The 17,109-nt window shown below is 45.6% G+C and overlaps 1 protein-coding gene across 1 annotated transcript in view; it reads left to right on the plus strand.

Moving 5' to 3' along the window:
- The first annotated feature begins 5,242 nt into the window (after nt 1–5,242).
- EXPH5 (exophilin 5) overlaps nt 5,243–17,109 on the plus strand; it is a 63,091-nt gene continuing 51,224 nt past the window's right edge. The window contains exon 1 of the mRNA XM_004688852.2: nt 5,243–5,361. Coding sequence (XP_004688909.1) covers nt 5,243–5,361 — 119 coding nt within the window. The remainder of the gene's footprint in view (nt 5,362–17,109) is intronic.

Below are 17,109 nucleotides of genomic sequence, written 5' to 3' on the forward strand. Positions count from 1 at the left end.
AGAGAGAATAGGAGGCTCAGAGGCTTGTCTAACCTCTCATGGAGGTGAGGGTTTGCACAAGGTTTTTGTTAAACTAAGGACAGTGAAACTGCATTACCCTAGGGAGATCTCTGCTCCCACATAAAGGTACAATCTAGTTAATATTATGACATACATTGTATATATGAAAGGGGACCATATAAAGAAAGAAATAACAGTCTAAAAGATAAGTGTCTATATTACAGATAATTACTACCTTTTTTCTCTCTTTTTGTATTCTTACTTTTTTTAATTAAGATTTAATTGATATACATGCCTAGTGAGATAAGCCAGAAAGAAAAAGAAAAATACCGGATGGTTTCACTCATAGCAGGAGTATAATGGACCAGGCGAGAAAATAATAATAATAATGAACAGCCATATACCAGAGACATTTTATGGGGTGGAGTGAGGAATGGGATCAAAAAACAGTGGGGGGGGGGGAGGGAAATGCACTGGACTATGGTGATGGCACACGGGTGACTTGGTGATGGGAAGCATAAGGGGATTACAACTGAGATGGGAAAAAAATGTACAAAATGATGTAAAAATAAACTATTATATTATATATGTAAAAAGATTTAATTGATTTATGATACTACATTAGTTTCAGGTGTACAACATAATGTTTCGATATTGTTGTAGGCAGTAAGTCCTCACTTAACACTGTTGACAGTTTCTTTGAACAGTGACTGTAAGCTAACAACATGAAAGAAGGTTCTTAAATAGCATTGTTTTTTAAGATGGGCTGGGATTTCTTCTCTCTTGCCAACATCATAACAAAATAGCGTTGAATGAAATTATGTTCTTTGAGGACCTGTTGTACTGCAAAAGAATCACCAAAATAACCCTAGTTAACCTCTACTAGCATATACAGGCAAACCTTTTTCTTGTGACATAGTCTTATTTATTTATTTTTTTTATAATAATCGTTGGAGGGTACATAACACCCTTCCTTTCCTCTGAAGGGACCTTCGTGTTAGAGTAACTTCCCAGCCTCTCTGCCTGGTTCTTCCCAAGGTAGGTGGAAGAGCAAGTTATCAAACTAGAATATGTGAGAAAATGAAAATCCGGACCGAAGGTTGCTAACTGGGTGGGACTAATCCATTAGAAAACTTAAAGTTCCTGGCAGGCAATCTCCCTGTCAACTTCCTGTCCCCAGCAATGTCTGCTCTCCAGACATCCACCTGGTGCTTAAATATATATGCTAGACCAAACCCTGAGATTGAATAAGATGGCCAGAGTGAAGCAGTAGGCAAGGCAGAGTGGAAGCTGAGTTCAGAACTTTGAATGACCAGTGCCATCAGAGGGTGGCCCGAGGCAGGCAGACTTCTGCCCTGGGGTGTGGCCCAATGGGGGGTGTGATTGAGAAATTTGCAAGACCTGAAGGGTTGCCCTGCAAACTATAAAGTGCTCTACTCTGGTCTAGACTGGTATGGGTTGCCCCAGTGAGCCCATCTGACTCAGACTCTACCTGTGGTTCCATTAATTTACCACTAGAAAGCTGAGATTTTGGACCTCCATTTGTTTGATTCTTTTTGTCTATTTTTCAGTTTTCCCCAAGTGCCAGTAAACAGGACCTCGCAGAAAAGGTTGCTTTTAAAGTTGTCGGTTGCTCTGTGTGCAAATAATTTTATTACCGGCACCATTTACTGAACATCAGCCTTACTTATTCCTTTATGTGTATCATCTCAGAGGACTTTTATAATAACCTTAGAAGGTTTGTTCTGTTATTATTCTTGTTTTAGCAGGAAGATAAAAACAGGATCCTCAGAAAGTTTGAAGAGCTGTTCTTGAAATCTTTATTCTGATATTGTGGATTTGAGCTTGGGTGGGGTCCAAAAAGAGAGTTTTCTATTTAGATTGGCAAAATTACTCACTGAGCAGTTAGAATTAGTGACAGTGAGATGAACAACTGTGAGAACTTCTGGACAAACTAGCTACTCAGTTTTTTTTTTTTTTTTTTTTTTTTTGCTTGTTAATCAATGCTTGTTACCAGCATCTTACCGCCAACATTTTTGCTGGTTTAACTGAAACCTGTCACCCAAATGCACTCTAAAACCTTCAGTTGGAAGAGAGGAAATCTCTGAGAACTATACTTCTCCTCTCTACATACAGATGGCTGTCCACGACTGTGGGGGCAGGGGTGACTTAAGGTTACCAAAATCCAGTTAACAAGCAAGCAACATGATGAACATTTCTCTTAGCTGAGTAAACTGTCAGGGAAGAAAAACATAAAGCCTCCTGCTGGGTATTTGACCCAAAGACAGGAAAAATCAGGACATTGGGATATTTTTAAATAGTATTGCTATCAACTCAACTGTGAATATTAAAAACCAAAATGATGAGTATCTCATAGTTGAGAGGTGGGCTGGACGTTGCCAAGGCTACCTTGCACCAAGGTTGAAAAATGAATGTTCGAATGAGCCCAGAAAGCAAGGCTTCCAGAATTATTTTTACTTTAAAGCACTAATTTTATAGTCTTGTATAGTTTCCAGGGCAACCCTTCATGTCTTGCAAATTTCTCAGTATAAAAATTTCTCAATCACACCCCCCATTATGCCACACCCCAGGGCAGAAGCCTGCCTGCCCCGGGGCCACCCTCTGATGGCTCATTCAAGGTTCTGAACTCAGCTTCCACTTTGCCTACTGCTTTGCTTTGGCCGTCTTTTCAATCTCAGGTTTTAGGCTAGTATATTTAAGCAGATTACTTTCAAAACTACTTCTCTGTCCCTATTTCACTAATTTCTAGTCCCACAGTTATCACTTTTGCTGAAACTTCATGTGGATAAATTGCAGGTAACTCTAACTTCCAAAACTGAGCTCTTGCTTGTTTGTTTTGCAACCCTTGTTTCTTCTATCATCAAGTAAAAGTCTTCTTTCACACCTTTCTCCTGAAACCCTGCATCATCTTTCTCCCTCCTTCTTTCTTAATCCTCTGATCTAATGAGTTCTCAAGGCCAGCCAATCCACTGGGAGTGCACCCCTTTTCTCTGTGCCTACTCCACTCTTTCCTGTTCCTCCTGTATCAGCACTCCAACACCACGGTGTCCTCACCATCAGCCTCCTGCTACTCTTCCCTGTTTACTGTTACCAGAGTCACCTTCCTGAGATTTAGTTTCAACTAAGTCATCTGTCACTGGCTCCTCATTGCCTACAGTGTGAAGTCCAGATTCCTTAGCATCGCATTCATCGTCAGGCCTTACGATTCCAATTGACCTAGCTCAAAAGCATTTCTCAACACTGTCACCCCTGGGAGACCTGCTCAGGACTTTTTCCTTAATCACCCCTCTAGGAAACCTTGATGTTACAGACAGGGCAGCTGCTCATGTGCTGTGCGTATGTCTTCACATGCCAACAATCAATGCTTGCCGGGGGACAATATTGCCCCTATTCAGACTGCCTTCTCTCTTGAGAACCCCTAAATATGCCCATGCACCTTCTACCTTCAAGTTTTCCTCCCTTGGGCCATCCATCAGAGCAGCTGAGGGGCCATGAGGTTCTTAGAGCACTCCTGCTCTTCAGTGCACTGTGCCCCTGTGTAAAGTGGACCCACACATTTCACCCCTCCCCCTCCATTTCTTCCTATTGAAATCTGACCTTTCCTGCTGCAACCCAAATACCATGTCCAGTCTATCCTTTCCATGCTCCAACAGAACTTTCTACCTCTATTATGTTCTTGGTTGTGTAGTCATTTTCTATATGTGTTTCTCCTCCATTTTATTACAAACTTCCTAAAAACAAGAACTGGCGCCTTCACTTCACCTTGTACAATGGCTTTGCTTTTGGGTACTATGCAAAGCATATGTTGGTTGAAATCAACTCCCTGATTCACCAGGAACAGAACAAAAACCAAAGCCAGCCCAGGTGGGAAAAGGCCCATATGTATGCTGAAGACATGAACAGACTACTGAGTGGATACACCCTTAAATAGCCATCACCAACACAGAGGTTATCAAGAAAGGAGTTCTGTGCCTTGTACAACTGTGGTTCCTGCTTCACAAAAACAACAAACAGACACCTACGGAATGTTACCTGCCCAAACATGTCTTGAATTATGATCAAGGTGAGCAGGGGATGCAGAGACAGAACATAAATCATCATTCTGACATCAAAATTTTGTTACAGATATGAAATCTTTATAGGGCTTATTTGACATACATGAAAGTACACTTTGAATGTCAGTAATCATCACCCTACATAAGGAGCCAAATTAAGGTTACAAGGCAGGTAAGGTGATCTGACCAAGTAACTGTTTGTGTATTAGAAGTGAAGCCAAAAGAAAACCAGGTTTTCTAGAAAAGGCTTGATAAATTTTAAAATGTATCTATCTGACTCTAGACATTTTTATGATATATTAGAATACCACTTTCTAGGAAAAACAATTTCTGTGGTTTCATTCGATTACATTGTGCCTCTATCTTGGGCTTGGATATTTAAAAGAATTAGTATTGCTTCTCTGGAATAGTTGAGAATATCGTCAAATCTTCTAGAAAACTACAAATAGCTTTTAAACCATCCTTTGCCCAGGACTGTATTCTTCTAAACACCACGTGTGAGCTCACGTGTGCCTGACCGTTGTGGGACAACTAAGTGGGAGTGTCTAAGGGATGGGAAGCTTGGAAAGAATTCATTTCCAAGTATGCACTAAATCCAGCCTTTGGAATTGGCTCACCTCCGCCAGGTATTTCAAACAAGGCAACCCTCCTCCAGTTCTGAAGATCCGCGCACAAGTCTGTCCCCTCTGGCCTCCTTATTGAAACGCGGGACTAGTCATGAATCTCTCTTTTGCACTCCTTCCACCAGCCAAGCTCAAGTTGCCAAGAGCAACCGCCAAAAGTTCAACGGAGCCTGCATCTCACTTCGGGACCGAGTTCTGTAGGACTGTCGGCTAAACTAGTCTGGTACCGGGTGGGGCGGGCAAGGGGCGGGGTCGAGGACGGCCCCGCCCCTCTGCCGTGGGATTGGCTCCGGCTCTCCCTATAGCCGCTCGTTTTGCATCTCGGTTGGCTGGGCCGCGAGAAACATGTCATTAAGGTGTTGTCAAAATGAACCTTGTGAATGCGGGCCGTCCCTAGGTGTGTGGGTTTAGATTCCCAAAGGGGCGGACTTATTGTCGGCTTTGGAATCAAGTTCCTGAAACCAATCATCTATAGCTTGAAAAATGTCGTCGTAACACGAGGCACACAGGAGCTTCGGGGTACCCCCCACACTGCAGAGAAAAATGACGAAAGTTCCCCAGAGGTTTGATTTCAGTTTCTTAAATGACGAAGAAGCCCGGAAGATCCTTCGCGTGCTGGAAAGAAATGAGGCGCTACAAAGGTCAGAGAAGGAGAGGATCAGGTACAGAGCAAATTCTTTCTTTCCGGGGCGCGCGGTCGCGGGGCACCTGCGCCGAGCTTTTCTCTTGAGGACTTTGGGGCGCCCAGTCGGTGCTCTCCCCATGCACGGCATCCCAAACCCGCCCGCCGGTGACACCTGAGTCCCGCCGGGAAAGCGCCCGCCCTGGCCAAGGTGGGGGCGCGTCCTTTGGCGCCTGTCGCTCCGAGTGGGGACACAGGGCGGTGACTCGGGGATCCTGCAGGGTGGGGGGCCGCGGGCGATGCGGGGCGTCCACCTGGCTGGTAGGGGGTGGGCAATGGGGCGGGGTGCTGCGCTGGAGGGAAGGCAGGTCCCTCAGGCCCCGTTCCCTCTCATCCATGTGCTCCCACCAGCCCTCCACCTCGTCCCCTCTTGCATCACACACTTCTCCTCGGTCCCTGGTCCGGTGATCTTTCTCCACCCCATGCGTCTTGCCAGGGAGGCCCGGGAGAGGGGGGGATCTTATCGGTGACCTAATGGTCCCCATCATAAGTGTTGGGGCGCCAGGAACTTTCTCGGAATGTGCGACCTGAACCCAGGCGACCCAGGTTTGCAGGGCTGCCTAGAATCCATGGGTCTCCCTTTTGGGTGTGCTGTGAGAAAGAAGTTGCCACGATATTTTACCTTTGACCTTATTTACCATGCTGTGTTGTGGGTGAGGGATTAGTTACCGGGGATGAAACCAAGAGATAATTAGCTGGGTGTAAATTAACCAGTTTTTCTGCTAGGGGCCTGTGGGGTAAGACCTGGAATGAATGGAAGGGACTCACACCACTCCTGGGATAGACCCTCCAAAGTCTTCTCCCATTGACTGTGGAGGGATTTCAGGGCATCTCTCTGAAAAAGAAAAGCGCAACACCCATTCAAATTAGAAAGATATTTTGTTTGTGAGCAGCTCCTTGGTAATATGAGCTCTAGGTTTTCACCTCCTGCTGCCCAAACTGTGCCCCCAGAAATCAGCCTTCAAAGGTTCTATGCTTATAGGGAAACTGTGGTTGGCCTTTTTAGAAATGGTTAGCTTACATTGGACCTAAAGCCCTGCCTTCACCCTCTTAAAAGATACGACCATTGGAAAAAGGAAGGAATATTTGAGGTCTGGGAATGTCTTTCACACCATCACAGCCTACCTTTAGAAAAATAGACCTGGTCATTTCCCTAGTAGAGTGTGCCCTTCTCGCACTGCATGTCTATTCCACACACCCATGTGCTTGTACTCACACAGGGGCATGCATAGTCCCTGTGCACACTCAGCCGTGGCCAGGAGAACTGGACAGTTTCGGCAATTTGGCTCCAGAGAATATTCCACAGGGACTAAGAAACTGCAGTTGCTCTCAGTGTCTATTTTGGAAGAGGTACAGGGGCAGTGAGATGATTCACCAGAGACAGAGCAGGGAGCAGAACAGGCAGATCGATGAAGTACACTGCTGAGGGGAGCAGCCGGCGAGTGGGTCAGGAGAGGCCTGCCACGCCATGTGGTCACCTCCAGGGCGGGGGTGGATTAAAATCATGCTGAAGTGGCTTTAGCTTCTTAGTGCTTCGCCTCAACCCACTGCACCCCACGGAGGGCCGGAAGGGGCTTCTTTTGTGACCCAGTGTGGGTTCTGGGCAAATGGGGGGTGAGTTAGAACAGAACAAGAGGGGAGGATGCATCCATTTAGGATATTCCGACTTGGCTTCTCATGAACTCGGAAATAGCGATATGATTTTTCATTTTCATTCAAGGAATTTGTGACTTTTTCTATCTGACCTGCTAGCCATGTTGTTTGCTTTGTAGCAGCGCAAGGCATCCACATCACTGACTTGAGTGGTTTGTACATGCAGATGCAAAAGCCATGGGGTGGCTCTTAGAAGGAAGACTAAAGCACATTTCCTGCCTACAAGGTGGCCCTAGGCTACTGGAGCATCCATAGAAAAGTCATCACGCTAAGGCAAAAGTCTGTACTATAAATAGTATATTATTAAAAAGAACAACCCCAATACTTTGACAAATGTCACCATTGAAATATAAAAACAATTTGAGAAAAGTAGACATTTGGTCTGAATGCACGAGACAGTTATTTGTAGTCCTTTCTTTTCCCCTGGTGAATTCCTGGGTCCCAAGATCATGTATACCCACCACTGGGTAGCAGACTCCTTGATCTTGTTCTGCTTAACCGCTCACGTGTATCGGTTTCAACAGCAGATACTGACATGCAGAAGGACCTGAGATAACATGTCAGCTTGGCTGCCTCCCTATTTTCCTGTATGTTGATTGTCACATTTTCCAAAGCAAAAGTCAGGACATCGCACTTAGAATGCAAAAACACAATCTAGGAGGTAACACAACTGGCCTGTCTGAGAGACTCTGGAAGGACTTTTTACTGGATGGAGAAACATTTTTAAGATATCTTGGTCGAGATAACAAGAAGAGATTGTGGGGGAAGTTTGGGGAGGTCAGCTGAGTGGGGGTATGTTATATTCAGTTTGCCAGAGACTCGAGGCATCTACAAGACAACTAAGGAGAAACATCCTGTACTTAGAGAGGGAACTACAGTGCCATGCAGGCCAACGCATGTCCAGAGAAGGATATTAAAGGTGTGAGAGGATTCGGTTCACCTAGCAGCAGACAACAACCCCAGTCCCCGATATGCAATGAACACTCAGACCTTCCCCTGTTCTTCCCTCATCACCACAAGACTTCTCTGGCTCCAACCACCGGGAGTGTTTGCATTAGACATAATACTGTTCCTAACATAGGAGAGAGCATTCAAATGTTTAAGAAAAAGAGCAAGATTCACACTGATAAATAGGCAAAAGATGGAAATAAATCATTCACACTAAAATATATCCAAACAATAAGCAAAACATAGGGGAAATGTTCACACTCACAGTAACAAAGAAATGGACATTGAAGTCACCTTGAGATACCGCAGCTTTAACTGTCACAGCAGAAACATCAGGAGTATTGAAGAGAAGTGGAGAGACACCTATTATTAGTGGCAGTGAAAGTCAAATGGACCCTTTTGATGAACAGTGTGGCAATGGCCATGAAGATATGCTTTGCCTTTGACCCAGTGCATGGAGATTTCTCATTCTTAGGAGAAATGAGGTAGAGAAATGGTCACACAAACTTTTATTAAGTGCCGCCTTTTTATATAATAATAGTAATTACTGTGCTAATAATAGCAGCTAACATTTATTGGGCCCTTTTTGTATAGAAGGCACTGTACCAAACATGTTATGTATATTTAATTAATCCTCCCTATAATCTCATTAGATACATACTTTCACATTGCACAGAGATGGAGACAACTTACAAAAGTTGACTTTCTTGTCCAAACAGCAGCAGATTCAGAATTTAAATCCGGCTCTGTCTCAGAACTGTTTTCCCATCAGCAGGGCAATCTCTTCATAACTACTCCTGGATGTCATCAGTGACTTTGTACAGAAGGGAAACGGAAACTCAAGGAACTTTCTCAAGATCACAGCTCATTAGTGACAGAAGTAGATTTTGAACCCAAATCTAATCACCTCACAAACCTATTCTCTCTGCACTATATTCCCCTGAAGAAAGGATCCAGTTAGGAAAACAAAACATATGATATTTATGGCCGTATTACCAATCACAGCCGACAGTGGGAAATTCGAAGCTAAGTATCCCACAAGGGCACGGTGATTATGGAGAGAAAAGTGTCCCATCTCAGTGATATTTAGCACCATGCCTGGACTACCTCAAGCTGGCATAACCCTGCAAAGTGCCTACGCGGCCTTACTCCGAGCCCAAGGCCCAGTCAAACCCGTGTTACTACTGTGGTCCCCCGGGTGATTTCCACATGGGCACAGCAACCAGAAATAAACAGGTGAAAACTTAGGCTTCTCCTTCTGATGACTCCCCAGGGCCTGGCGCGGCTTCTGTGCAGTCACTGCTCAGCACCAGTTGGCCGTGAGGCAAGGCTGCAGTGGGAACTCTCCCGCCCTCCAGCCCTTGGGCTTCGGGTTGGAGAGTCACACCTGGGGCAGGACCCCTGGCAAGCTGGACAAAAATGTGGGGCAAGTGCCACTTCTGGGCCTGAGAGTGCCGAGGCGGGGAGGGAGTGAGCATTCATGGCTGAGATAAGAGCACACCACAGACAGGCAAGGTGCCCCCCAAAACAGCTGATGCTGGAACTAACAGCCTGGCTGGCTGGAGTTGGGGCTCTGGGGACCCCAGCCTCTCTCCCTACTTCTGACTCTCACCTTGCTTCACCTTCTCATTCCTACATCTCCCCCATTCGTGGCCCAGAGGCAAGAATGCTCTGCACCACCTCAGTCTGTTCGGTATATTTATCCTTTTCGTCCTCTGCATCTGGACTCCGTGCCACAGAATCCTCAGAAATACTTCAGATACAAACGGGAATGTCACCACGTACATGAAGTCTGATGAAGTTCCATTTCTCGTTTGATTTCAGGGAGGGCTTTTCCTGTTACGTGTTCACTTGGGGATGACTTCTCAGGTTTCGCTTGGTCTGAAGAGTTAGACAAGAGAAGAAAAATGGCTGAGAGTTTGAATCACAATTGATTGGCTGGTGGAAAATTCTCTTCCATGTGGGAGACAGGGAGTGTGTGTGCACATGTACATATATGTACTATAGTATATTGGTTATAATCTGACGTAGATGGAATATAATCTGTTATTATATATAATATCATCTGGAAAAAATTTTTACCTGTTTTTACAAGTCTGTGAAAAGCACACCTACCTAGCCCTCCCCACCCCTTCTCCATCCCCAGCCCCAGTCTTATCAATGTCACTGGAATAGGAGGTACTGAAAGTCTGTCAACTAGTCAGCTCACAGAAGAGACATCAACAACTCAAAACTGTTTTTCCATGTGCTGAAAATACAAGATGGTGTAGTGCTTGCCATATTCAAGTTGAAAAATGGCATGTCTGGGTTTAGACAGTCTCAGTTCCATGGCAAAGTTTCAGGCCAGGAGGTTTTCCAGAACTTGGTTGTTTCTGACTGATTTACACTGATGTGCCTGAGCTCAAGCTCAGTCCCCAGGGAGCTGTGCTTGTGGAGAATGGCCAGAGGCTGGTGGAGGCTGCCATGTCCTGCAAGACTGAAACCAGGGGCTCCCAGGTGGTGCAAGAGCTTAAGTCTCAGCACTGTGAAGCTGTCCGTAGCTGCTGCAACAGGAGTTCAATCCCTGGCCAGGGTGGTGACCCACATGGCGCAGCAGACCTCTCCTGTCTCCCTGCTGCTCTCCTCAGCAGTGTATTTCAGTTGATCTACCTGTTCTGCTCCCCACTCTGTCTCTGGTGAATCCTCTCACCCCTGCACCTCTGGCCTATACTCCAGTTCTTAGATGCATAAATAAAATATATATATGTATATATGTATGTATCCTTGGTTTTCCATCTCCCCTCCCCTCTCCCAGCATATGACATCTACCTCAGATACATTTCTCAAGAATCATTGGACCTGTATTTATTGGGTATAAACTATGTTGGCCCTAAAGATATAGCAGAGACTAAAACACATTCTGTCCCAAGTGACTTAGGTCTGTGGAAATTTATGGTTGGTGGTGAAACCTAGGTCTGTGGAAATTTATGGTTGGTGGTGAAACCTGTGAAATGAAAAGCTCATGTCATTAGGCAGAAGAAGGGGTAACCTGGGACCCCCAAATCTGCCTGTTCTAAATGGGTTCTGCCATCTGCCTCAAAAAGACAAACACAGGGCCCTCCCTGGTGGCGCAGCGGGTTAAAGCACAGCACTGAGAATCTAAAGCCGCTTCCCCATGAGTTCGATTCCCGCCTGCCCCGGAGGAGACCACATGGCGTGGCAGACCTCTCCTGACCCGCCCGCTGCTCCCCTCAGCAGTATACTTCATAGATCTGCCTGTTCTGCTCCCCACTCTGTCTCTAGTGAAGCCTCTCACCACCCCTGACCCTCTGGCCTGTACCCCAGCTCTGTATGCACAAATAAATAAATCTTTAAAAAAAAAAAAAAAGACAAACACACTCTTAGTGCACAAGACCTTTAGTAGAAAAGAACTTTACTACAATCAGTGTGCAGTAGAGAGAAAAGGAGAAACAGTTAAAATAGCTTCCAATTAGAAACCCAAAGTTCCCCATTCCCGCATGGGGAAATGCCCAGCTAAACAGAGTTGGTCCAAAGTGGGGCAGCTGAGGCTGGGAAGCCCACCAGAAGGCTAAGGCACCTCCTGGCGGGGACCACAGAAAGGGGCAGAAGGGGCCAAGCCAGTCTGGAAGGACAGGAGCAGATCCAAAACCAAGTCAAGATAAAGGCTGCCATGGTCAGCCTCCCCACGGGTCTCTCACCCATGTCTTTGGCTCTTTTTAGTGTCTCTTTCCACGTTCCCTTACGTCTGGTATAAGTCCAAGGTCAAGAAGCAAGGCAGCTTCTTCACAAGTCTCTGCTCCATGCTCCTCCTCCAGTTTTCTTGCTCCATGCCTCCTTCCTTCCTTCTTTTTTCCCAAGCCCTCCTCCCAGTCTTCTCCAGGTCCCCTCCCTGCCCAGCTCCACCCTTCCTTAGCCTCAGGCAGGGAAACTGGAGCCTCCCTTTTTCCTGAAGATTACACTATTACAGTATAAAGGTAGCTTGCCCTTAAGTAACCCTATGTCCCCTGCGGAAATGAGTTTGAGAACTGCCCAGAAGTCACAGGCATGTCATTTGTGTGTCCTGATAATATTGCACACTGGTCTCTGAGGATACTGTCTGCCCTTTCCACAACATCCCATTTAGTGATCCCTGTAAACTGAGCAGAGAGCCCTCTCCCTGTCTCCTGGTCTCCTGTCTGGTTACTCTGGTGCACTCATCCCACAGACAACGCACAGGGGCAAAATACAATCTCATACCACAAAGTTAGTGAGCAACGCCCTCTTTAGGTTTTGTGACATTGCAAATCTTTCAGCTCTTAAAGTCTTTCCTATCTGTTTGGTTTTATCCTTACGCCATCTGGCAAAAGAGGGTTTTGTCTTCTTTTTTTTTTTTTTTAAGATTTATTTATTTATGCATACAGAGCTGGGGTACAGGTCAGAGGTGCAGGGGCAGTGAGAGGATTCACCAGAGGCAGAGTGGGGAGCAGAACAGCAGATCAATGAAGTCCACTGCTGAGGGGAGCAGCGGGTGGGTCAGGAGAGGTCTGCCCGCGCCATGTGGATCACCTCAGGGACTGGGATCAAACTCATGCTGAAGTGGCTTTAGCCTCTCAGTGCTGCGCTTTAACCTGCTGCGCCACCAGGGAGGGCCCTTGTCTTCTTTTTTAAAAACGAACAGTGCCAGGCATGTTTGCTGCACATGCTGTGTCTTCGGCTATTTCTGTGCACCAGTTCCTGTGACGCTGACCACGCCTGGCGAGTTAAGGGGTGGCCTTGGAATCCTCATTCTGCTGAGGAAGCTCGGAGAGTATTCATAATTTGATGAGTTACTACTGCTAGCAAATGCTGGTTTTACGAGCTGTCTGCACTTAAACTTAAACGTGGCACGCTACTGCCTCCTACCTACCTCGCTTGTGAAAGAACCAAAACTTGATCGGTTCACTTTTAAAACTCTTGTTAGTTCTATGGTAGCGCAGGAAAATTTTTCCCTCTAGTCTCTTGGTCTGATAATGCAATTGACATAAGACTAGTGAACAGCAGAACCAAATTACATCAAAACTGAAAAAAAGTGTCCATATTGGGAAAGTTTTATACCATTTAGACAAAGAAACAATACATTTGTGGAGAATTTGGCAAGATAGAAGGATTTGGGCTTGGAGTGGTAAATGGATGAAATAGGAAGGTTTGTTTGTGTGGCTTTCAAAGTCCTAAATTCCCCATAGTTAGGCATAAGTGTGTCTTTGTATCTTCCGGTCTGAAGGGAGGGTGGTTTGCACGTAGGGGATTTGTCTCTGCTGATTCTCACGTCCCTTTTAATCCTTTTAATGTAGGGGGTGTTGGTATACATTGCACCCCTTTACTACTGACCAAGAAAATAGAGAACATATAGTTCTAAGTACTTATGTACCCCTAACTGAAAGTTAGGGGGTTTATAACTGAGGGAAAGGGCATAGTGGATATTGGGGCATACTGCAGGGAAAATTCAGGCTATCATGTATGTCAAAAGGCACAGATATGCAATTTCTCGGCTATACTCCAGTCTGTTTGGGTGGGTATCTCTTGGCCAACTTATATTTGGCATTATATTTGGGGGTACATTTAAAGGCACACTAATCCTTATCTCTTATTTTATTTCTTACAATTGTCATAGATTATAAAAGATAACGGTGACTATTTCTTTTGATAACAAATGCAAAATGCTTGTGTTTTTACCTTTAGAAGCATGTCTTTTAAAACAATTCATCGACAAAAAATAATTCATCAACAAAATACCTGAATGTTCTGTTGCCCTTTTCTTTATGATGTTGTATGTATTTTGTTTGTTAATGTATTTATGGGTAGGTTGGTCTGTATGTCAACCTTGAGTTCCTTGTGGTCTGAGATTGTCTGAGCGATGATTTAGATACCTAGTAGGTACTCAATTCCTAATTAAATGGACTTTCGCCTGCTTCTCTGAGGGACAACAGAGGAAAGAAAGATCCAGGGCAACACAGGAATGTCAGGTTAAGACCTGTAATATTTTAGACATCAGCTCAATTCCATTTTCCTGGAATGTTTCCTTATTGACATGAACTTCAAATATGCGCTGGGCACACCATGGAGCGAGGTTCTTCATTCCACCGTGTGTGTTATACTTTCTAATGGTGAAAGAGGAAATTGGGGTGCCGATGACAGAACTCTCCACTCCCCCAAAGAATGGTCGTGGTTTTATATTTTTTACTTATTTTGTCTTGGTTTTAACTTTAAAAACAGTGTGTTTAGTTGCAGCTGGAGAAGGTAGGAGGCTGGGGAGACAGTGCCCTGTTCTCCATCACTGTAGTTTCACCTTTAAAGAACATGGTATCAATAAAAGCCACTAGTCCCTAATCTTGTGAGACTGGCGTCTTTAGCTCAACAAAACGTCTTTGAGGTTCATGCGAGTTGTGGGGGCATTTGCAATTCACCCCTTATACTGCTGCGTAATATTTCATTGTATGGTTTTGCACTGTTTATGCATTCACTCTCTGAGAGACACTCATACTGTTTCCAGGTTTTGTCAGTCTTGAACAGAGCTGATGTAAACATCCATGTACAGGTTTTTCATGAACATAGTTTTTGTTAGGCGTGGAATGACTGAATCATGTTCTCAGATATGTAAGAACTGCCAAACTGTTTTCCTAATGACTCCTGTATTGCATTCCCATCAGCAATGCATGAAACTTTCAGTGGTTTTGTAACCTTGCCAGCATTTGGTATTTTCAATACTTTTTATTTTAGTCATTTGAATAGGCTTACAGTGGCATCAAATTGCGTTTTAATTTACATTTTCCCAATGATCAATGATGGTAAGCGTTTTCAGTACTTATTTGCCTTCCACATATTCTCTTTGCTGAGATATCTGTTTATAGATATATTTTAATCACACTGGTTGTTTTCTTATTGTTGAATTTTTAGGCAGCCTAGTTATAAATACTTTGTTAAGTGTGAGTTTCGCAACTATTTTCTTTCAGTCTGTAGATTGTTTTCTAATTCTCTTAATGGCATCTTTGTAGGGCAAAAAAAATTTTCACTTTGATGAAATTCAGTATGTCAATTTTTTTTCTTTTATAAATCTTGCTTTTGATAGCACACTATCGCCTGAGCAGATTTTCGCCTGAGCAGATTTTCTCCCAGGATTTCTTTGAGATTGGCTTTCTCTAGTTGCATGTCTTATACTGACACATATTGGAAAAATTTTATATAACATATGAGGTTTAGGTGCAGTTTATTCCATTTTATCTTTGCATGTGGGTGCTGTTTCAGTCGGGGATGAGAACCCCTATCTTAGCAGAGCTGCAGCCTAAGACCTGCCATCAAGAGCCAGGCACACAGTCACCTGTCTCTCAGGGTGCAGGTGGGGAGTGCAGAAAGAGAGGCGCAGACCCTCCTGAACATGATACATTGCTTTTAGCTGAACTGGGTGCTCTCTATTTCCTGTTCAGAGTTTTCCCAGGAGGTGCTAACTGGACCCTAGCCTTGGGCACCCCAGCACCGCCAGCTACAAATGCATCCAGTAGCCTGATGTGGTGGCCCTGAGCTCAGCATCTGGGCCGGAGAATGTGGAGAGTCAGCTAGTTAAGAATGCAGCAGCACCGTGCCAGGGACCAACGGCAGCCCAGGAGGAGAGTGTGAGCTGCTGGGCCCTGCATCATCTTGGTGCCCTGCTCATCAAGTTCCAGCTTCAATCCACTTACACCCTTGCGGCAAAGCCTTCTCTATCAAAGGTGCCCCAGGGAGGCTCTGTCCTTCTCCACCCAAAGACCTTGACTCACAGGAGCATAGGGAATGCTAGAGGAGCACCCAGAGAGGAGAGTCAGAGGAGGCACCAGCACAGAGAAGCAGGCTTGGAGCAGAGCAACTCCCTGAAGGAGCAAAAGCAAGAGAGAGCCTAGGAGAGCGGTGAGCACACTGGCCAGGAGCCTTTAACTCAGGGAAGCAAAACCTCGGTCAAATCCGCTGGAACTTGAGAAGCTGCAGACGCTATAGGACTGGTGACAGAACCGTGCAGGGGGGTGGGGGGTGGAGACGCAGGACTAGGGGTTGTCCTCCTGCTCTGCTGGGTGCTGCGGGAGATGGCCCGCCCCTGCATTTCCTAGGCTCGAGCAGTCAGCTGCTTCCAGCTGCCCCCTACAGGGCACTAGCAAGAGACTAGGGAACCGGTAAGGGGTAAGAAGGGAGGCACCAGAGAGCTCTCCTCCTCCCCTGTGCCCTGCAGAACTTTTGGCGATGACTGATGATTGTCTCTCCTGTCTCCAAATCCCCAGGCAGGCCGGCCTGAGCTCCATTTTCTCTTGGGAGGCCCTCGCTTCTGGCTTCTGGTCCTAGCTACTCCAAAGAGTGGTGTGCAGGGCTGGTCTGCTCTGGCCCACAAGGGCAGCCAGACCTAAGGGGATCTGGCAAACTGCTTGTTAGTTGCTACTTTGAAATGGCCAGTGTGGTACAGGTCAGGGCTGTTTTCCCAGGGTGGAGCCCACCTGCAGGCTTCCTGCTGCCTCTACTCCAGCCTTCAACCCTCTGTAGCCCGGTGGGTTTCCCTGCCTCTGTCATCACCCCATCACCAACTCACTGCTCTGCCTTCTATTTTCCATGCCAGTAGTTTCTGTGCTGCTAGCTGGGCCCTGAGTGACACGCAGAAAGGATCTCTTCGAGTTTTCCCTGTGAACAGGGGTATTAACTACACAACATGGGAGGTTCCTCAGCCATCTTATGAATAATAATAATCTCATGAATCACTTATCCTTGTGATTATGTAATGTTTAAAGCAAATTAAATGTGTTGTAAATTAAAATCTTAAAGCAACCTGTTAGGCTATTGGCTTGACTAGCAAAAACATAATTTTAAATGATAATCTGGCCCCTTGACAGAGACGTCACGTGGGTGTCCCGTCCTAGATTGGGTTTGCAACTGGCATTGAAAAGGGGAAGAGCCAGGAAACGGGAACGTGATCCAGGAATAAACGATCTGCTGGCGATCACCCTTCTCTGGACAGCAGCGGTTTCCCATATTTTCCTTTTTGTATTTCACAAAAGTGGTCTGTGGCGCGAGCCTCACCAACTCTGTGCTGGGGCTATCTGGTTTCCCCCCATCTTTTCACTAAAAGAAGCAATCAAGGAAATTCCCTGTTGCTCTC

This window comes from Condylura cristata, unplaced genomic scaffold (assembly GCF_000260355.1).
Source record: "Condylura cristata isolate star-nosed mole 26May11 unplaced genomic scaffold, ConCri1.0 scaffold00025, whole genome shotgun sequence".
NCBI lineage: Eukaryota > Metazoa > Chordata > Mammalia > Eulipotyphla > Talpidae > Condylura > Condylura cristata.